We start from the raw sequence: 21,910 nt of genomic DNA on the forward strand, positions 1-21,910 counted from the left end.
ACGTGAAACAAAAGTAGTTTGAGCTACATACTATGGTTCCTCTCTTTTGGGGAATCCGGGTTCTGCGAGGAGGAGTAATACTCTTACTACCCAAAGGTTTTTACCAGCGTGCTGGTAAAAAAAAAAAAAGGAAAACTATCCTTCAAGCAACCCTTGCCTCCCTCACCACTTTTATTCCCCACTTCTGCAATCTCAGCCCAGCCAACAAGAATTGGCTCAGGGTGAACAGTTTTCCATCCAAAAAATCCCACACCCAAACTAATGACACATTTTTAATGGACATTATGAGGAGAAACAAAGAAGCCAAGGTAAGGGCTGGCAAGGTCATTGTACAATGGTGAGAAGTGGGCCAGGAATAAGCGTAAGTTACACAAGTCATCAAATCCAAAGCTGGAGAGGCACACAAGAACACCGCTGGACCTCCTTCCTCATTATAGATACCGCCGTCCGTTCATAGCCACCCCCTAAATGGCCTGCAGCAAGCGGGGACCCAAAGGATCCTCCAGCCAAGGGAAGGAAGCACGAGAAGCGAGATGCCAACAAGAGTCCCCTGGCAAAAAGCCAAGGCATGGAGGAGCTTGGCCTTCTAGGTCCTCTGTTTCTCTGAGGGGGGGGGCATCCTTCTTTCCCTGAGCTAGCTTCCCACAATTCAGTGCTCTCGTCTGCTATGCTTCGCTTCTCATTTGCCAGACAAGTTGTGTTTCCTAACTTGGTCTGAGAGGGGTCTTCAGCAGCAGCCCGAAGAAAAAAAGAAGACGACTTGACTGTCCCACCGAAGCTCAGCAGAGGAGCACTAAGGTTGTGGAGAAGGAAGGGAAGGAGGTGTGGAAGAGGCAGGCATGAACCAAGAGCCCCATGTGGCAGGCCGTGGGAGCAGAAGGGAGAATCTAAGAGAATCATCCAGTAGCAACAGCGCAGAAGGAAATGCATGGCAGCCATAAACTTCCTTCCTTCCTTCCATCTTCTGCAGACTGTAGAAAAGAAGGTGTTGTCTACACCAAGCCCCCCAGAGTTTCTAAAAGAGGTGGCCATACCCTAATGCATTGTGGAAAAGGCACACCATGGAGAACAAGCACTGGGGCCATTTAGGGCAATCTGGGGCAAGGGGGAAACTCCAGAAAATCATCGCTGCTCCCAAGCCCCATTTGCCTTTGCACAAGGACTCAGGGTTCCTGCAACCAACTAAAATTTCAGAAGGAACATAAGATCCCAAAGTGCCCAGCAACGCCCCCTTCCCAGCCCTCACCCTGCTCTAGTTAAAGTGCTCGTGTTAATAAGATGGTGGCATCAATGATCCGTTTTCAAGGAGAGATGCTCTGGGAGGTGGAGGCCTCCTCGGTAGGCAAGATTTCGATGCTGCTGTCTGGCTGGCTCTGGGAAACACTGTCCGTCAGCTCCATGTCCTGGGCCTGACTGGGCGACAGTGGCTGTGGGGAGCTAGCGGTGTCAGTACTCGGGGTGGGAGATTTCCCCTCAGACAGGCCCAGCAGCTCCTGGACATTGCGGGGTAGGTCCTGAAGGAGAGGGAGGAAAAAAGAGTGCAATTGTGAAAGTTAAGAACAACAACGTATTCCCTCTGTTCATGGCTGGTTGAGTTGCACCCCTGCTTCCAGAGCACACGAATGCTCAGACCCACAGGGGAACAAAAACGGAGAGGTACGGCTTGCATTCTTCATTAAAGAAGGGTGCTGGGTTCAATTCCTGTCATCTCTGCTAGGAGGTGATGGGAGTGGCCTGTGCTTGAGAACGTGAGGAGCTACTGCAAAGACTCTCTTAGAGGGCCAAAAAGGGACTTCACGCGAGGCACCTCCTGATAACAGACCTGATGCTATTCCTTCTTATAATGACCTTCATAGAAGAAGACAAGATACCAGCATGAGAACTTGTTTTATGGCCCATCCGAGTAGTACTTGCTTTGCTATATTACTGGATCACATCGGAGTTGAGAGGGAGATTTTCAGAGCTTTGAGAGGTTGCCTTTTTGGACTACAATTCCCACAATCCTCCATGACTATGGGCCATGCTGACTGAGGGATTCTGAGAGTCATAATCCACACATAGCCATGGCAGAGCATTTAGGATTAGGCCAGCTTAGCAACGAACGCAAAAGCAGCCTTCCACACTTTATTCTTTATCATTTCTGAGTTCCTTTCTCTTTACCTCTCAAGAGGAGCAGCTTATCCAGTGCATACCCAAGGAACTTAATGTCACAAGAGATGGGGGCAGCTTTAAAAGAGACTTACAAACTCACAGGGGACTTGTCTGTTAGTAGAATATAATTGCAACCCTTATTTTTAGAGGCAGTGGCTGGAAGACTACAGTGAACGATGGCTATTGCCTTCAAGCCCTGCCGAGGGACTTCCGCAGAAATATTTGGCTGACCCCTGTGGGATACAGAATGCAGACTCAGATCAGCCTCCCACAAATCTAGTGATCTTCAGATATGATAGATTACAATTCTTACATGCCTGGGAATTATAGGAACTGTAGTTCGGCACAACTAAGAGGGCATCCGGATGGAGGAGCACAGATCCGATTCACCTTTGTTCTAAGTCAACAGATTACTTCCTACATGCCATTCCTAGATTTAGGAATTTTTAAAAGTAGAATAGATTGGAGGCAAAGTGATTGAGCCATGAACTCCTTCTTTCATAAACCTATTAAGTGTTTGTTAGGACAGAATAAATACAGAAATGCATGTTCCAAGTGCAAGATACTTAAGAGCCCTTAAAAAAATAAAATTAACAAATACAATATTCCATATGTTATTACTGGGCTTATTATCTCTGAGGATCATTATGTAGCCAAGACGGCACCATCCATGAATAAAGTTGGAGGTTTCAGCAGGCTTGGGAAAACACCGGGATCTACACAAATGCTCCCTGTTCCAAAAAGAGCAGTAGGGGAGATGTTTTACATGGGAGAAACCCTCAAAATTGCTCACAGTGAGTAGTGGGCATGCTCAGTGGCCATGGAATGCTGAGTGTCTGCTGAAGGAGGCCAAATACCGAGCTGGAGAAATTGAAGGCAGCAACCTGCAAGAGACCAAGATCTGCCCTGAATTCTAAAAAGAATGCTGCAGAATGCTGTTGCAAGGCTGATTTATGACAGCATCGCTGTTGAGAATGAAAGTGGGCACTACTGTACTTCTACAGGGGCTCTCCATGTGGCAGCTCTCACATTTAAATCTCTTCTCAATATCCTTTTGAAGCTTCTGGAAGAAACATTTGTTTTTTCCATTCTGTCCAGTATGAAGTCATAAGCAAGGGAGAGGCTGTCATCTCTTATACACTAAAGGATCTTGTTCCATCCATTAACATTAGTGGATATAACCTTATGTGGATCTAAGAGATGGAGAAAGAGCCATATGGTCACCTAACCTGCCTGTCACAGGGATGGGGGGAGGCGGCTAGCTCCTCCTCGAAGGATAGCAAGAAATGGAATAGCTTCATTCTGTGCTAGGGGAAACTCACTGGAGTAGCAGTCAGTTGCCTGTAGATTGCCTCAGCCCGGCATAAGATGTCTTCGACACTCATCTTCATGGTGAGCTCATTGATGTGCTGTGAAAAGGCAGACACAGAAAGAAAGAAACATAAGTGGTTAACCAGGAATGTAAAAAAAAAGGAAGGGAGGGAGGGATACAGTTCAGAAAAGGGAAGGGCAGAGATGTTGGGGAAACAGAAATGTACATTTTGGAGAAAGAAGCAATATATGACAAAGGGCAGATTATGTATTTCTGTAAGGTACCTTCTTATTGCAATGCTGCAACACAAAAAACGCAAGTACTACACATTGGAATATTTTGTGCAAAATGAGTTACGAAACTCTAGCACAGAAAAAAATAGGCACTATAGAGACAGAGGGCCAAAATCGTCTGTGGAAAAAGGGGGATCTGTGCTGTGAAACAATAAATGGTGCACCTTCACCAAACTTCTGGTTTCACCTGTCTTTTTAAGCTCTCAACACAAATTTAAGAAACCATCACAGAACAGTGTTGTTTAAATGCACGTTGGAGGCAGGGAAGGGAAACCAATACAAGAGAACACAGAATGTTGGGGAAGTGTGAATAGGAAGTGATAGAGGAAGAACAGGCCCTTTCTTTGGTGTGGCTTCACAGCAGATAACAGCACACACTTATCTTCAGTATGAGGAACGGGGGGCATAGAAGGAGCCTCCCTGAAGACTGGAAAAGCTTTGCGAGTACACTCAGGTGTCCCCTGGGCAATGGTGTGCAGCCAGCCAATCCTTCACTTCCAGAAGCATTGCACCGTAAATTCACTTCAATCAATGCAGCACTTATGTGCATGCAATTTATGACCCACCAAGGGAGAAAAGAAGATCTAGCAAATAGCCAAGATAGCCTTATTGAAGCAGGTTGCTTCTGGTCAACAACAGTCTAATGACATTTTAATTTGTTCTTGATTTTATTTGTATTCCATATGCGTCCATAATTTTAAATTGCAATGCTCTGATATGAATAAAGAAAGGGTAAGAGAAGTACATAAGACTTAATTCCCTTGTTTGGTTGGTTGGGTTTGTTTTTTTAATTTGAAAGTTTAAGTGGTAAGTGTCTCCACTTCCTCTCTGCCCTAAGCAGAGTGGAAATGGAGGCGCACAGGCATGTGTGCACGTGCACACACAACCACGCATACACACACATATGCGTGAGACGAGAGCAAGATTACAACTTCCAAGTGCTCACCTTCAGGATCTCATTGAAGCCAAAGCCAGAATTCATAAGAGTTTCTCTCTCTGCATCTAAAATCCCACAGGCCACCAGCAGATGGAAATTTGGGCACGGCAATCCTGTCCAGAGTACCTGGAATGGCAGGGAAGACATAAGAACTTCCGGCTGTGGAAGGCTGATGACTCTCAGAGTACAGCAAACTCTGCAGTGTGAGAATGCCCAAGTACAGTGGTGCCTCACTTTACGATTGCCCCGCATTACGACGAAACTGCATTACGACGATCTTTTTGCGATTGAAATTGCGATCGCAAAACGATTGTCTGAATGGGTTTTTTTCGCTCTGCGATGATCGGTTCATTGCTTCGGGAACCGATTCTTCGAAAAATGACAATTTTCCTCCAGCTGATTGGCGGTTTCAAAATGGCCGCCAGGTAAATAAAATGGCTCCCCGCTGTTTTCTGGGACGGATTCCTCGCAAGACAGCCACTGAAAATGGCTGCCCTATGGAGGATCTTCACTGGATGGTGAGTTTCCAGCCCACTGGAACACACTGAAGGGGTTTCAATGCGTTTCAATTGGGCTTTTTATTTTCGCATTATGACGTTTTCATTCTACAGTGATTTCGCTGGAACGAATTAACGTCGTAATGCGAGGCACCACTGTAAAACAAAATCCTCAGATATGCCTGTTCCTGTGTAAGTGAGAGGTTTCCCACTTTAAGGAGCCAAGCTGTAGGCCGGTACTAATGACTGGCACCCACCTTCCACCAAGTTAAAGCATCTCTGATGTACACTGGTTTCTATGGCAAGTCTGAGTTTACAGCCTGTCTTATCACTTGACCTTATCAAATAACACCAAGGACTAGATCAGAGCCACATTTCCCTATAAAAAACCCCAGAGCCTGGGAAAGTTCCTTCCCCCCCCCACTCCAATTCCAAAAATCCCTTGTATCAGCACAGCCAGCAACTCTGCTGGCTGGGAGATTCTAGGAGCTAGAGTTCAAAGAAGACAGACATGTCTCCAAGCCCTGATTAAATTAAATTGACCAAAGAGTTGGTGTAACTTAGCTCCACATGTCCCAAGGGGCTTCGTAGGTCTAGACCAGATAAACCGTTAGTGTTGCTTCAATCCACCAATTGCAGAAGATTCTGCTTTTCACTCCCAGAAATCTTGTTTCAGCACAAAGCAACTCACCGCTGTCTTCTTCACATCCAAGCTGATACTGATATTCAGATTTTCTTCTTCTTCTCCCACCTTTCTTCAACACTAAAATCTAGCATGACATACCCTATACCTGTGAAGATTCTCAGTCATCTAGATAACTTCCAGATGTACCCTATGTTTTTTGTTCCCTCCCCATCCCTGACTACTCACATCCAGAACACCTCCTGGCCCTGTGAAAAACACCCCAAGAGATTTAACCCAATCTCACCTCCCATAGCTGAAGAATTTCAGAGAAGGCAAATTCTCTTTTGAACCAGATCAAGATCCACCGGAAACAGAAGCACAAAGTGCCGGACTCCTTCGAGTCTGGAGAAGTGGCAAACCAACGTAGAAGTTAGCAACAGATTGTTTTAGACCAGAAGCAGGGGACCACTTGTGGCCATCCCAGTGTTGTTTTACTCTGGCTACCATCAACCCCAGCATGAACGGCTAACAATATAAATAATAGGAACTCAAGTCCAACAATGTTTCCAAGGCCAGAGTCTGTAATCCCTGGGATGAAGACAGGCACCTCACTCGCTTTAGTGTATGCTGCTTTCTTTAAACTTTCAAAGGCAGTCTAACTGAGGAGGTAAAGACAAAGTGCCCTTTATCTTGAGCTCAAAATTCTTCTATTTTCATAGAATCATAGAATAATTGAGTTGGAAGGGGCCTATAAAGCCATCGATTCCAACCCTCTGATCAATGCAGAAATCCAATTTTCCTTTCAACAGTAAACAATTTTGTTACAAACACTCTCTTCCTCTTTAATAGGAGACGGCATGTCTTCCCAAGGGCCCTTTTTATTTTAACTTTCAGCATCCCAACAACCAGTAACAAAAGTACCTAGGAAATCACAGAGCGCAGGGTCCAGGACTCTGAGAAGCAAGGTGAGCTGGGACAGCTGTCGTTTCATCGACTCCTGGCTTTCTTCAAAGTTGCGGTGCTGCAGAGACAAAAAAGGAGAGAGCTTGAACAAGATGACAGAGAGAAAAGTCTTGACTTCACCATCCAGGCTTCCCCAGAAATCTTTACCACTGGGTTTGTACTTCTAGGATGACACATCAGCTGCTGCAAAGTTCAACCACGGCATTAAGAGTTATGAAAGAGTTATGAAAGGTCATCTAACCCAGTGGTTCTTAACCTTGGGTTACTCAGGTGTTTTTGAACTGCAACTCCCAGAAACCCCAGCCAGCACAGCTGGTGGTGAAGGCTTCTGGGAGTTGCAGTCCAAGAACAACTGAGTAACCCAAGGTTCAGAACCAGTGATCTAACCCAATGGAGTGAAAACTGCAGCCTTTCAGATGCGGTGGAAGCCTTTCTGCAGCTTCCATCAGTTCCTAACAGCACAGACTATGGTGTGGATGCTAGGAGTTGTAGTCCAACAAATTCTAGAGAATCATACTTTGCTCTTTCCTGACATAGCCCAACTCATGAAGCTAATTCCAACAGTCTCCTACTGCAGCATCTCCAATAGGTGTCTATTCAGCCTGTGATTAGAAACCTCTGATCAAGACAGTCCAACTTCTGAGACAGTCTGTTCCGCTGTCAAACAAAATAGACGACAAGGAAGTTCTTCCTAATGGTCAATCAAAATGCTTTTCCTTACGATCTGCATCCAAAGGAAGTTCACTCCATCATCTATATGACAGTGCTTCAATTATTTACCTCTTAATGCTTTCCTCTCCAGGCTCAACATACTCAGCTCCATCAAGCTCTTCTCACAGGACTTGGTCTCCAGTCCCCTCATCATCTTTATCACTTTCTTCCTGTGTCATAGCTATATAGGGATGGGCTCTCTTTCAACAGTGCTCCCAAACCATATACTCACCACCAGATCCATGAAGCCACAGAAACACCAGAAGGCATCCACTTCATTCTGGGTGATGTAAAGAATGGGGGACAGGAGATCACTCATGCCTTGGACATAACCTGGGCAGCGGAAGCAAACACAGAGAACTGTGTTATGTATTTTCAAAACAGCTGCGTGTCTCACACTACAGGGCCACCAAGATCCTTCTTCTTTCCTCTGGGGCCTTGCAAACTGTCAGGATAGGTTACAAAATCAAAGGACTGATAAGCATTTGGAGCAGATGGGGAGAATTCCAGAAAATGGCCATGAAAAAACCTAACAAGAATTTTGCAGGACTCTGGCATGCATGCATGCTTCTCGACACAGAATTCAATATCCAAAGTATTTTCTCAGCATTCATTTTCAGTAAATGGAGAAACCTAAAATCCCAAGTACTAGTCCACAGGGCTACTGAAAGATAAATGAAAACAAGTGGGCAATGATCTGCTTATTCTGGCACCACCCACGTCCTTATTTGATTCTAGAGGCTGGCTAGACCACTCAAGGGAAACATCCACCAAAATATAAGGTTCCGTCTCTCATAATACAGTTTTGTCCAACTGGAAAAAGTATGTGCTATCTCTGTTATTATGGGACTGCTTATCAAGACAGTTGCTGTATTCCCTTCTTCTCTTGACTGTGATAATGCTGCATCTTCCTGCCTGCCTGGATAATTAGAGGGCCCTCCTCGGCCACATTAGCCAGGTGCCCCTGCAAGATGAACAGGCCCTACCTCCACATTATGCTCCCTCTGTCTTGCTGATTCCATTCCCTCCTGCAAACTCACCCAAATCAAAGTTGTACATGCAATAGGTCATCAGCACGTCGTTCAGGAGCACCAGGCCAGGGTTCTCACTGCCTTCGTAGAATTTGTTGTTCCTATCTGTGCGGCTCACATCCCTTTCTGCAAGGCACAGAGATGCCACTGTTATTTATGGATCATTTTGGTTGCTTTTCTTCCACAGGCCCTCTGGGTGATAACCAACAATACAAGACACAGAAGAATACATTAAAATCAACCCAGAGCCATCTAGCACAAAAGTGCGCCAGAAAAATGGGAGCACTCTCTCAGGAAAAGGCACGTGGCTCTGAGTAGTTATGGGTTCAGTCCTGGCATTCCCAATCAAGTGGGGCATCCGAAGAACTGAAACAAACAATTACAAGGAAATGAAGGTTTAGGATTTGCTTCCCCATTATGGTGCTTTCTGGATGTGTTGAGCTACAACCCCATCATCCCCAATGAACACTTAGGGATGATGGGGACGGTAGTCTAACTAACACTTCCAGAGACTGGTGGGTTTGGGAAGACTGTTTGAGGGCTTGATGAACTGACATGTCTTCTCTGGGTGCTGTCACCCACAAAGGTGTGATGGGTGGCCATCAGCAATATTTAATAGAATTGTAATATCTTAACATCTTGTAATATACTGAAAATATGGACATGGGGGTATTTTTATTTTACACCTTTATAAACTGCCTGGAGGGCATTACCAGTGAGGTAACATATAAATATTTTAAATACATAAATAAATAAAAGTGAACAAGTTGATAGGGACAAAAAGTTATCCAGCACCTAAATGATCTGCCCATTTGATTACCTTTTCATGTAGTCACAGAAGCCTGTTTATTACCAACCCTAAAACAACCCAAGAAGCACAATAGCCTCAAGGAACACTGAGACCTAATTAATCCTCTTTTCCTGTTCCATAAAGGAGATTCCTGCAAATACTTGCAGCCGAGTTTTCTGTTTCTCTTTCTTAAGAGGAGAAAAGTGTGAAGCGATTACTGAAGGAGGATCAGGAGATTGCAGACAAGCCAAATAATTTATCTGCATCAGTCTTTACTGCAGAAGATGTTAGACATACAGTTGTGCCTGAACTAGTTTTGGAAGACAGCTGGAGCAAATGCTGAACCACTAAATCAAATGGAGGTGAAAAGAGGTGAAGTGCTAGAGCTTATTGTCAAATTAAAAGCTGGGACATCACCGGACTGTGGCTTCATCAAAGGGAAATCCAGCTTTGCCAACATTTCAGAATTCTTGGCAAGTGTTAACAACAATGCAGAGAGAGACACAAGTACACTTTGGATGGTTCAATTTAGCAATCATGGTCTAAAACAGAACAGAAAATCACAGAGTCCTTTCATACAGAAAGAAAAAGATCAGAAGAACAGGCAAAATCACACCCCTGGGCATTGTAAGTCAAACAGGAGGTGTGAGTCTCCTCTAAAACAAGGCATCTCTACCTCCCTACTTTTGTTTTAGTTTCTTTAAAACAAGAACAGAGAAGTGACATTCTCATCACATGTGGTTTTGCTGGAAAGGGCTGATTTGATAGGTCCAGGGGAGTACGAAATGATCCCCACCCTGCCGTCAGATCCTTCAAGATCCACTGCAGACTGGATTTTTTAAATCAAAAGGAAGCTGAATGTAAAAAAAATAAAGGAATACTTCTACTGAAGGAAGATCCTCTGGGATGTGTACTCATTCACAAATTATCTTGAAATTAGACTGTAGCAATATGGTACAAATTTATTGAAGACTGTGGAAACCCAAGCTGACTGAAGTGTTCTAGAAGAATCTCTCCAAACTGAGGTCCTACACCTCTCAAATAAGAAGGGAAAGGCTAGTCCTTGTCTAGTGTGGAACATGCCCAGGATAAGGCTCCCCCCAGAAATTCAGACAGCTTTGGCATCAATAACTAGAGACTGGGAGTCAAGAGAAAAAAAATTGCCCTATAATGCCTCTACTTTTGGCAAGCTGCCATGGCACTTCTCTGCAACCAGCTTTCAGTCCTTGGCACACTGTCTGGCAGATGATGCTCAGGTATGCGAGAAGAAAAGTGGGGCCATTCCCTCAATACAGGTTGAATTCACATCTGGTGCCCCATTCCAGGCCAAGACAGACAGTTCTATGTGCTGCTCTCAATGGGTGGTTCTGGCTCCTTCTGTTGCATCTCCCAGTGGCTCTGTTATCCTGCTTAGCAAAGAGGCCTCTTGCCAAGGAAGCTACAAGGGAGGTGCTGATGGTTTCCCTTCTGTCACCTCTGTGAGTGTTATGAAGAGCATGTGGGAGAAAGAAGTTCTAATCCTTAACAGGAGAGATGACCAGGGATTGACAGCAACGTAAATGCTATTGCCTATGTCACAAAAGCTCCTAGGATGGGGGGGGGGGGTTGCCCATTGTATCAGTGTGCTACTGTTGTGACATGGGGGAGCTAAACAATACCATGTGAATATACCTCTGATGAGGGTTGGAAGCATGGAGCCTGCATGATGTTTTGGCCTCTCTCTGCTGTAAGGAAATGTAAAATGATGCATCTGAACTGCCAAAAGATATGTTGAGTCTTCACAGTCGGTGCAATCAAAATGTCAATTCTCAGTAAACAGAAGCAACAATTTAAAAAGGAAATCCTACACCATTTTGAAAGGAAGGAACTGAAAATAAGACAGCTGCTATTTGAATACTTTTATATAATATATGACGTCGTCACATTTGGAAAAGTATGTACTGCTTTGGTAGCCCCGTTCTTTCAAAAAAGGAGATCACAGACAGGAAACACATGTTAAAAGAGAGAGAAAGCAGCCTGCAAGTGAATGCTAATGTGTTTAGGAATTTTAACACAATAACTGGATATTGTGGGGGGAAGAGACACATAACAACCCTTTTATGAACCATTTTTATGATTTTGGTCACCAAATACAAGACAGCAGCAGCAGGAATATGCTACAAGCTTCATGCATATGGTCCTTCTTAAGGAGAAAGACAAGATAAAAATATTTTCAAACACTATCAACTGATCAATCAATGCCCTTCTTGCAGGCTTCCAGAAACCTCTAGTTGTTGACTGCAGCAAACACAATGTTAGCTGAGATTGCTAGTTAGTATGAATGATAAACTCAGTAAACATTTGTTATCCCTGAATGTTTCTGCATGTATTTTTCCCCTTCTTTAGTATCTGTAACATCAAGTTGCATACAGACAGTTTTTTGCCATCAGGAAGGAAAAAGAGAAAGTGCATCAACAACGCTTGTTGCAATGAGGGGTATAAAAGCACTGGCCTATCAAAATCCAGAAACAGAATATGTACTGACCAATCAGACTGCGGTATCCCCGCAGCAAGGAGTTCCTTTGTTCCTGCTCCTCGCTGACTGATTTCCACTGTAGTTTCATGCGGAAGTACTCATCCCTGGGAAAGACATTAAGGAAAGATATGGACGGGGTTTTTAAAAGATGCACCTTGAACTTTGATCCACAGACTGACCAACCCTTCTGGATCCTGATCTAGGAAGTTCCAGGCCCAGTTTTCCTTAGAACCACCGATCTCCACATGATCCACATGATCTTCCACATGTATCCTTACGTTTTCCGCCTCACTTGGGCTTTGTTCTCCTCTGTGGTGTTGTCCCAAGAGTAATAGCCCAAAAGGTATTTCCAGGCTTCCTTGCGTAATAGCATGCTGAGACCCTGGTAGAGATAAACAAAAAAGAAAAGCCAGGCCAGTAGCTGTTAGGCTAACTTATTACGGAACAAAGCAATCAACATACATCTTCTCTAAAGCTGACATTTGAAGAAAGGAAACGAGCACAGACATCCTTCCTCAAACTTCTCCCATTACCACTTACTGTATTTTTCTGTGTATATGACACCCCCATGTGTAAGATGCCCCCACTTTTCTAATCCGAAATTAAGAAAAATAAGTGGGGTTTAGCAAGAGTAGGGGGAAAGGGATCAAAGCCCTGCAGGATCACTTTGATCCCTGCTTTCCCCTCCACTTGTTTTTGTTCTCTCCTCAGCTTACTTCCGTGTATAAGACGACCCTCAATTTTTAGTCTAAAGATTTTAGACAAAAGTATAGTCTTATACACAGAAAAATATGGTAATTGGCCAGCAACAAATGCCTTCCCATCTGAGCTTACCCTCTGTGCTTAAACTTACCCCTGCAAAGATCCTCCTGCGCAACCCAGCAGGGTCCCTCACACACCCGTCGGGACCCAGGTGCTGCTCCCATTCCTGCTCTGTAACGGGGGTCTCCCGTTGGACAGGTGGCCGCTCCCCTAGCCGTGTCTGCTGCCGTGGGTGCAGAGAGAAAACATTATGAAAACAAAGAACTGTGAAGGAAGCATGACGTGCTTGCATGTAAAGGAGAGACACTTCCCAAGGGGGAGAGAGACAAACAGCAATGGGACTGATGGAGATTTAAGAAGGAGGAGGAGGGCTGGACTTGACGATCCATAAGGTCCCTTCCAGCTCTGCAGTTCTAAGATTAAGAAAACATTTGGAAAATTCTTTCCTCTTTGAAACAAGCTTGCACATTGCTATGCCATTCTTGCACAACGGGAGGATCTGTCTGCGCACCTTCTCCACATGGACTGGGTGGCAAGCCTAGATGACAAAGAGCCCCAGCATAAAATAAAGACAAGGTCTCAAAATATTAAAAAAAAAAGGAAGAAAGAAAGGAAGAAGGGGCTGTTACTCACTGAAAGAGCTAGACATGTCTCAGCCGATTAATTAATTATTTCCAGATTTCACTAAGTGACCAGTTGCGAATTAATGATGTTCAGTAATAGATTATCAGGGATCTCTGTAGACACTATTAGTTTATTGCTCCTGAAGAAAACAAGGTAATTAATTGGCTGAAATGAATTGGACTTAATTTGTCTACTTCACATTGGGCTTCATCAGGGTTTTCCAATTGGTTTGTGCCTTTTTTCCTGAGATAACATAAGAAGTCCTGCTTTGTTTGCAACAAATACATTTTTCAGAGGAAGATAAGAAACAATTGACAAGCTTACACTAGGCTTGCCTTATCTACAACAGCTGGTCTTGTTTTGGATCGTGAATAAGCTTCTGCAAAACACCAGGGTTCCTGGAATACCAGCCAACATCACAGTAGGTTGCAAACTACATCCTGGTTTTCTAGTCCTCAAGAACAGCTTCTCCAGTTGCCTGCATTGATGAAGACAGAGCCTTGCATTCTGACCCAAGGAGGAATGGGACTGGGAGACGGGATGACTTTGACTTATTCATATGTTCGCCACTAACTGTCCAGGCAAGACCGACCATGACAATTGGCAGTTGTGCAACATCTGAGGATCAAGCTAGTTTGGAATTAAATGAGCACAAGTCCACTTTGACCTCTAGCTCCTCACTTGATGAAAAGGGAACTCCTACTACGGGCCCAAGAGCATCTTTCCCATTTCTGTTTTTGTTTCTACAGTAGGAATGGTCTACTTCCTGCTCTCTACTGTTCTTGGACTGTAACTTCCATCAACCCTAACCTGCAGAGCCAGAAGAAAGGGATGATGAAAACGGTAGTCCAACAAGGGCCAGAAGGTACAAGCTGTCCTATTAATCAATATCCTCCCCTCAACACAGTCAAGGCGGATGCAACTCAAGCCAATGGGAAAGAGTGGGTGATGGGGAAACAAGGATTGCCAAGGCATCCACACCTACACACAAACACCAACCAGTTACACCCTCTCTTATGGGGCATGCCTGCTACATGGCTTACACAGGTGATCACTTCAAAGCCTGTCTCATCCTCAACATTGCCAGCAGCTGGGTCCCCATGGGCGTGCTGGGCAACTCCATCCTCCTGATGCAGAGCTCCGCGGAAGAAATTGGTGACTTTGGAGAAGCCACCAAAGGTGGCAGCGTAAGGATCCTGCAGAAACCGCTAGGGAAGAAAAGGACAGACAGAGCATGTTTCAGGATTATGCTTTTCATTGTATGCAACGTGTGTTAGGCATCGTTTTTGGCAGGTAAAACTGTCAGGCAGAGGGTACTGGTCTGGTTTTAAGGGCACCCAACAAACCATCTCACATGCAATCTAAGTTTGTACAGACTTTTGTAACACTGTGGCCAGAATTCGTTTTGCTATTCCATGGCCAGTATAATGTCAACAATATACTTTTCAGCAGTGAATTGCCCCAAGGAGAGAAAGTCAACACAGGGTGCTGACTTTTCTATCACCAGTCAAGTCATGTTACTAGTATGTCTCAGAAAATGTCTATGCTGACTTAACCTTTGACAACTCACTGCTCTTGTGACACCAGCAGGCTCAACTAATAAGATTCCAGCCTGAGTATCAACCAATCTGAGAGGATACTCATTCACATCCTGTCCATACATTGTAAAGGTTGGTTTTGTGGCCTAATCTTTTAGCAAAAGCCCGCCGGCAGCTTCTTCTGCTTCCTCCTTTATGTAGGGAACTGCTGTAAATCATTTTGGGGACAACAATGGCTGGAAAACGTGGTATAAATCACATACAACAACGATACGCACAATGCCTGGACGTCCAAGGGTCAGACGCCCAGCTGTGCAACCAAGGCCTCTGTTTCCAGCCTCGTCACTCTGTAAAGTATTCCCTGGAAACAGGATTCCCCTGCCAGGGAATGGAGGAGTGTGACTCTAGCAAGACTCCTATCACACCTAACACCGCATTCCTCAAAAATCACATATGCAATCCAGCATTTTAACAACAGGACATCCCAGCTTCCCTCAGGGAGGGCCTTGTGGTGCAGTGGTTAAACTGAAAGGCTGTCTTCAAGACCACAGCACCACAAGGCTCTCCCTGAGTTCAATCCCAAGAGGCTCTGGTGGCTGAGTCAGCCTTCCATCCTTCTGAGATGGGTCAATTGAGTACCCAGCTTGTAGGGGCCGCGGGAAATGTGTGGCCTGCATAATTAAATTGTCAACCCTCCAAAGAGTGCTGTAAGCAATATGAAGCAGCATATAAACAGCATGCTTTGCTTTAAAGTCCCAGAACCTCCTGGCTTGACTCGTACCAGCCCTCAGAGACCCAGCGTCCTTCCATCCTAAATGCTCCCCATATCATTTAGATCACTGGTTCTTAACCTTTGTTACTCAGATGTTTTTGGATTGCAACTTCCAGGAGCCTTCACCATCAGCTCTGCTGGCTGAGGTTTCTGGGAGTTGCAGTTCAAAAACACCTGAGTAACAAAGGTTAAGAACCACTGGCTTAGATCTCTTCTCCCCCACTTCCATACAACCCAGGGTTCCTGGCTGTTCAAGAAGAACTATCTAATAAATCCCCTTCCAGACACCAAATGCTGTATAACGTAATTGTGACATTAGGGAAATTTGAAGAAGCAGCTTACCGACACCAGATTGGGTGAGCTGTCGTCAAAGAGCTGAAGCTCATTACAGGAATGAGAGAGGGCATAAGAGTCATGCGTGTAAACCAAATAGAGGCGGGAATCTTTGGGAGAGCTGGAAGGAGAGAGGGGAAACTAGAGTGAATCTCTTATTGTCCCAGGCACTCTTAGCCCTGGGATGCACATTCAGTGACAGGGGAAACTAGGGGCGGGGGCAGATCTTCCCACTACCCCAACAGAACAGATGATATCAGAGAGCTGGGGAGCCCATGCAAAGCAAAGGAATGGTCAGGAGCATATTTGGACAGTTTAAGCTACCCAGTCAGGAGATCCCCGTTTGGCTACAATAATACGCATCTTAGTTACATTCTGCTTGGATTATGCAGGACCGCCTTTAAATGGTGTTGAGAAACTCCACCTAGTCCAAAATACCATACTGAGACAACCAAAACTGGTTACAGAAAGAAAACAAGTCCTCTGCTATGACTTCACTGGCTGCTGGGCTCTTTCCAGATGCAATTCAAAATGCTGACTATGACTTGAAAAGCCCTTTACGGCTTGGATCAGAACTCTCTGAAGGACTGTATCTTCGCATGTAAGCCTCCCTGTCTTCCAAGATCTTCAGGGGTTCTGCCGCTTCAAAGGCATGTCTGGAAAGAATACCTCAGAAGGCCCTTTCAGTGGCTGCTCTGTTGTGGAATTATTTAATTTCTATGTCCTTCCACAGCAGGTTAGACTGGCTCTCTTCTTCTTGTCCTTCTGTTGGAAAGAACAAACCTTCCTTTCTTTTCAGGCAAACTTTGAGCAACTGGAGGAAATGCTAAGAAAAGAGTTCAAATGGGAGATACTCCCAAGTTTTCATGTATTTTGATGGGTTTACAAAGTTGTGTAAACTGTTTCCGAATGAACAATCTTTTATTATATTCATAAATTTAAATTATTATAACTTTTTACAATTATAGTTGTTTGCATTCGTTTTTTAAAAACCATCTTGCAAGCTACCTTATGACTCCGTGTCATAAGGATAGAGATAGAAATGAATAAATAAATGAGTCCATTGAAGCAGCAGGGGGGGCCGGGGGGGATGAAGGCACCATGGGCATTCTCTCCAGAGGCACTGCCCAGCTCCCTCCCACAGCCACTATCCACCTGCAGAAACCCCAGGCATAGCAAAATTGGCTACCCTACCAAGGTGCTGACTGGAGGAATGGTCTACCAGCCAGCATGTGGTCAGGTGAGCCTTTTGTAGATTGAGAAAACCCATAGGAAGTGAAGGCTAGCAAGGTGCCCATTTACTGCTCCCTCACCTTCCTGGTCAATTGGGGTGGGGGGGAGAGAGAGATGGAGAAAGAGAAACACACACCCCAAGTGTCATGAGCCATCCAAGTCCCAACTTCAAATACAGATGGTTCCTCAAGCACTGTCTGAGAAAACTCAGCTTTCTCCCCAGCCCACATTCCCTGCATGGGAGTGTACACCTTATTACTGCAGAGCAAGATGGTAAAGTCCTTCCAAAACGATACCGCTGCAGATTTCAGGTGGCGAATCCTATTTTCTGAATTCCATTTTTAAGATGCTGGAAACATGTACATTAGAAACAAGGACTTTTGCCACAGTCTCTGCCTCACACACTATGAGCTATGTTCAATATATTAATATAAAACATTAAATTTATTCTTTTTCTCATGTTGTACTGAACTCATGTCATCCTTTCCTATGAGAATCTAGGGTGGTTCCTGAAGATTTACTTTACGAAGCTACTTTCCCACGTGAGGTATAATAACTGAACTGTTCCTACGCATTAAAAATAAAGAAACAGAAAAAGTAGTTTTGAAGATACAAAACTCTCTTCTTCGGGCACATGGGAGGGATAGTATGAGCTTGAGAAACATGCCAGCCATGCAGGAGCATAGGATTAGGTGGGGCAGGGTTTTCCACGGTGGAGCTGAACTTCCCCCACCATTTTCTCTTTGGAATAAACAAAGGCTCACTCACGTCGCTAAGATAACGTATTTGCAAAGAGCTTTAAGAAGAGCCTTGGTGCCTCCGCGGTGAAAGTGCAGGGCCTGAATAGAGACGCCGTCTTTGGTGATGAAGATCAAGTACGACCAGCCCAGACCTGGTTTACTCTTGCGAATAGATTTCAGCTCAGACAAGCTGAGAGAGAAGGCCCACTGGCCACGTGGGATAGGAGATTTTGGACCGGAAGCTGGTGAAGAAGGAACAAGCACAAAAAGGAAAGGTTTAATATAAGAGAACTAATCTTCTCTGAAAGACTCATAGAATAATTGAGTAAGAAGGAACCTATAAAGCCATCGAGTCCAACCTCTGGTCAATGCAGGAATCCAAACCAAAGCCAATCTGATAGACACCTGTCCAATTTTCCATAGAAGATCTAGCTAATTATTCCTAATTGCTTGTCTTATATCTCTTTGTCAATGTCACAGCTTGGAAAAGTTAATGTGGTGATTGTAACCCACAGAATGTCCACCAGTGGGACCAAAAAATCAATGTACAAGCCAAGGGGCAGTCATCTCCATAGTTCGCTTTGCTTACCATTTGGTTCTTCCTGGACCCGAGACCGCGTCCCCACTGTACTGATCACAGCCCAGTCTGGCTCATACCCTGGATCGAATAGCTCTTCTTCAGGCTGGCTGCCCCCGGAGTCCTGGTGGGCGGAAAGCTAGGTTAGGAACAGAGACAATGGCCAAACCCTTGCAGACGTTGCCACGCTCTCCGAGGAAATATTTATGCAAAGAATGACTTCAAAACAGTGTTCTTTTAACTCCTGAGTTCACTAAGAAGAACTTCAGGCAGGAATCTGAATGGACGCACAGGGCATCCTCTTGCAAAAGAAGCACATGCCTCTCAACTTCTCCTGCGTTAACACTGATGAGGGGGCTCCTACATTAGCATCTGACCCACCTCCAGGAGTGCCCAATTCTTAGGATGCTGGAATGCAAAGTCCTCACAGGATTTCACTAAGCATGAGCTTCCTTGTGTGAACAAGGAGCTGCTTTGCTACAGTGCCTGTAGAAATTCTTTTTGGACTACATCTCCCAGAATCCTCCAGCCAACATGGCCAGTGACCATGCTGCAGGGGTGGCATGACAGATCATATTTGTCACTCGAAGGCATGCTTTCTCCAGCAGTACTAATCAATCTAAGATCAATCTACAGGTTGTAGAGGTTGCACTTAGGAGCTAAGAATGGCCAAGGGCAATCACACACGGCACAGTCTCCTGGCTGGTGGCACCCCGTCTGCAGAATCTCCCCAAGGCAGAGATTAAGGCCTCTTTCACCTGTTGACCAGCTGATGCCTAAACATTCATTTAGAAAGGCCCTGAAAACATATTTAGTTGTGCAAGCCTTTGCGGAAGAACAAGCAAATGATGCCATTCTTTACCTTTAGATTTTTAACTGTTTTTAGAATGATGCTTTTGACAGTGTTTCTGTGCTAAACGTAGTTTTAGGTTGCCAACTGCTCTTTGGGAAACTGTGATATACAAATGAAATAAAAATAAAATAGATTCCTGCATTCAATATCTTTGCTATTTCAGTGATGGTGCATCAGGTGTTTTTTTCTTTTCTTTTATTTCCAAAAATGTATCAGTTTCCCAGATGAGAAAAGGTCTACTGTCCACCTAGAAAATACAGCTAAAGAGAACTAGATACGTTCTCAAAATCTCTCTCTCTCTCTCAAAATGAGCTTGAACTCCTGATACAGAAGAGGCTTATATAAAAGGTGTTATGGAAGCATGGTAGAATGAGGCCGTGGAATGTACTGATTGAAACGCATGTATTATCCTGATGAATAGAGAGACCAGGAAGGGAGAAAGGGAACTATTGCTTATAAAGGATGTACAGTATGTGGAAATCTATGAATTAGAGTGGGGGAAGTGGGGAAGAATGTCAAGTAAAAGTCAAGAAAATGATATATTAAAAAGATGTTTAGAGACAAAGTCCCACTAGCTCTTCCACAGTCTTGCAGCAATTTTCCTTTGGGAATGGATTTAAAAACAATAGAATTTCATTAGCTTTGCTGACACTGAGGGCCCATGACAACATGGTGTTCTTTAAAGAACAAGTAAATCAGAAAAAAACTTTTGATTCAGAAGATTATTAGTTTAAAGAAACGTTTTATTGCCTACATCAAGTCCTTAGGACTTAACTTACTAGATATGGATAGAGAATAATAATAGCAAGGAAACAGGTCTTACTTTCTTGCTGTACATGATCTGAGTTGCATCGGAAGACTCCTCCAGAGGTGTCCATTGTAGCAGAATATCCGAATCCTAAATAATGGAGGAAAATATCTCAGTGAGACCCCAAAACTCTAAAATACCTGTAACTATATGCAAACAGGGCATAAAAGCAATTTAGTGTGCAATAACTGACTACTAGTATAATGAAAATGAAAAATGCATAGCATGTTAAAACAAACTGTACATATAAATGTGAACTATAATATAAATTAGTGGCAAATTAATCTCTTTATTCCCCAAGCCAAAGGAAAGAAGCCACGTAGAACCCTGAAGAATCACATCCTGTTTACTAGTTCTTCTCTGTAAGAAAGGGAACCCCCCCCCCCCCGCTCATCACAAAATGTTATTTAGGTCTACTCTGTTTCAAGATACCATGAGGCACTGCCTTTTTTCCAAGCTAGATCTTTATGCTGGCAACACAGCTCTTTATGGCTTTGTATAACACTGAGAGGTGACCCTAAGAACAGTCCTTTTCTGTCATCATAATATTTGTAGTTCAGGAGATCATGTTGCTGTAGGAGTTAAGTACATCTCCTCTCCCTGTTTTTACAATTTCAAGCTAGCCATAGATAATGCTAATCAGTTTGTTGGTTATGACATGGCAACCTACAATTTAGCAAAAGCAGAACTAAAAGCGTCTAAACTTCTGTGTCAAAGAAGAGCAACAGCACGCAAGCCCATGGTTCCTAATAACACCCAGTCAGGTTCCTCATAATGAATTCCTAGCCCTCACCACATGTCTTCTCAATTCCAATCATTACTTCTCCACAACTCACCTTCTCAATGATACGGATAATGCCTGGTATGAGGGAATCCTGATCAGGATGTCGCTTTGCACTGGTGTGTAAATAGACACCATCTTTCTCAAATGCAACCTGCAGCAAAAGAAGTTAAAATGGATAATCAGGACAGGAAGAAGCCTCACCCTAACCATCTTCCTTCCATTTTTCTTTGCCATGTAGTTGACAGAAGGACATTCAGCCTTGACCCAGCTGAAGATATACTTTATGACCAGCCCCCGCAATATCCCATTGTAATTCCCAAGTACATATGTGGAAAGGAAGATTCATGGCTGTGACACACATTAAGAAGGCTTTTCAACGTTTCGGGGGGGAAATATCAGCTTAAAAGGCGCCAAAATACAATTTCTTAACTAGGGGGAAACAATAAAGAGACACAGTGGGGAATCGAACTCCCAACCTCCGACTCTGTGCCTCCTTGGCAGGGGCTGGACTCAATGATCCACAGGGTCCCCTCCAAAGCTGCAGTTCCAAGATTATTACGATTACTATCCACCCGCTGCATTTTTGCGGGTGGTGGTAACATACCGCCCCCCCCCCCTGCGCAAAGAGAGTAAAAGGCAAGGGGCCTCGAGAGGCAAACACCCCCCCCCTTCCCTCTCTCTTTACAGCCGACCTCCGTTCCAAGAAAGCGAACAAAACCTACCAATTCAGGTCAAAAATCTCCCTTACCTTGCAGCCTCCCACCTCCATTCTCCCTAGCAGCTACTTCCGGAAAAACAAATCGTCATTTCCGGGTCCATTCCGCTCTTCAAGCGAGTCGCTCTTTTGCCGCCATCATGGTTTCTGGCTAGAAGGACTTCAAGAGGGCGCCATGTTTTCACGGCGGCGGAAGGCGCCATCTTGGTATAGGGCAAAATGGGTGCCTTTTAAAACAAACTCACCAAAGAGGTCTAGATTATTGCATACATTATATCAATCCAGTCCTTCGTGTGAAATAGGTGGGCATGAATTTTGGCATTGGAACTTAAGTGTTGTTAGGGAA

At 44.3% G+C, this 21,910-nt stretch overlaps 1 protein-coding gene across 3 annotated transcripts; it reads right to left on the bottom strand.

The window, feature by feature from the left end:
• Window positions 1–259: 259 nt before the first annotated feature.
• On the bottom strand, window positions 260–21,685 carry TBC1D17 (TBC1 domain family member 17). 3 transcript variants are annotated; one of them, XM_020792766.3, is made up of 17 exons: window positions 21,598–21,685; window positions 20,902–21,000; window positions 20,081–20,155; window positions 18,417–18,528; window positions 17,856–18,069; window positions 15,864–15,975; window positions 14,255–14,419; window positions 12,679–12,807; window positions 12,104–12,207; window positions 11,835–11,929; window positions 8,530–8,646; window positions 7,722–7,822; window positions 6,737–6,836; window positions 6,120–6,217; window positions 4,703–4,819; window positions 3,474–3,560; window positions 260–1,514 (listed from the first exon to the last, which is right to left on the bottom strand). In XM_020792766.3, the coding sequence occupies exons 1-17, from the start codon at window positions 21,616–21,618 to the stop codon at window positions 1,302–1,304; spliced, it is 1,959 nt and encodes a 652-aa protein (XP_020648425.2). In that variant the 5' UTR covers window positions 21,619–21,685; the 3' UTR covers window positions 260–1,301. The 3 variants fall into 3 exon arrangements, with proteins under 3 accessions (XP_020648425.2, XP_020648423.2, XP_072860653.2); XM_020792764.3 differs by having other exon boundaries at window positions 12,679–12,810; XM_073004552.2 differs by having other exon boundaries at window positions 12,679–12,810; window positions 21,572–21,651.
• Between the last annotated feature and the right edge of the window lie 225 nt (window positions 21,686–21,910).

Source organism: Pogona vitticeps, chromosome 6, assembly GCF_051106095.1.
Source record: "Pogona vitticeps strain Pit_001003342236 chromosome 6, PviZW2.1, whole genome shotgun sequence".
In the NCBI taxonomy this organism is placed as follows: Eukaryota; Metazoa; Chordata; class Lepidosauria; order Squamata; family Agamidae; genus Pogona; species Pogona vitticeps.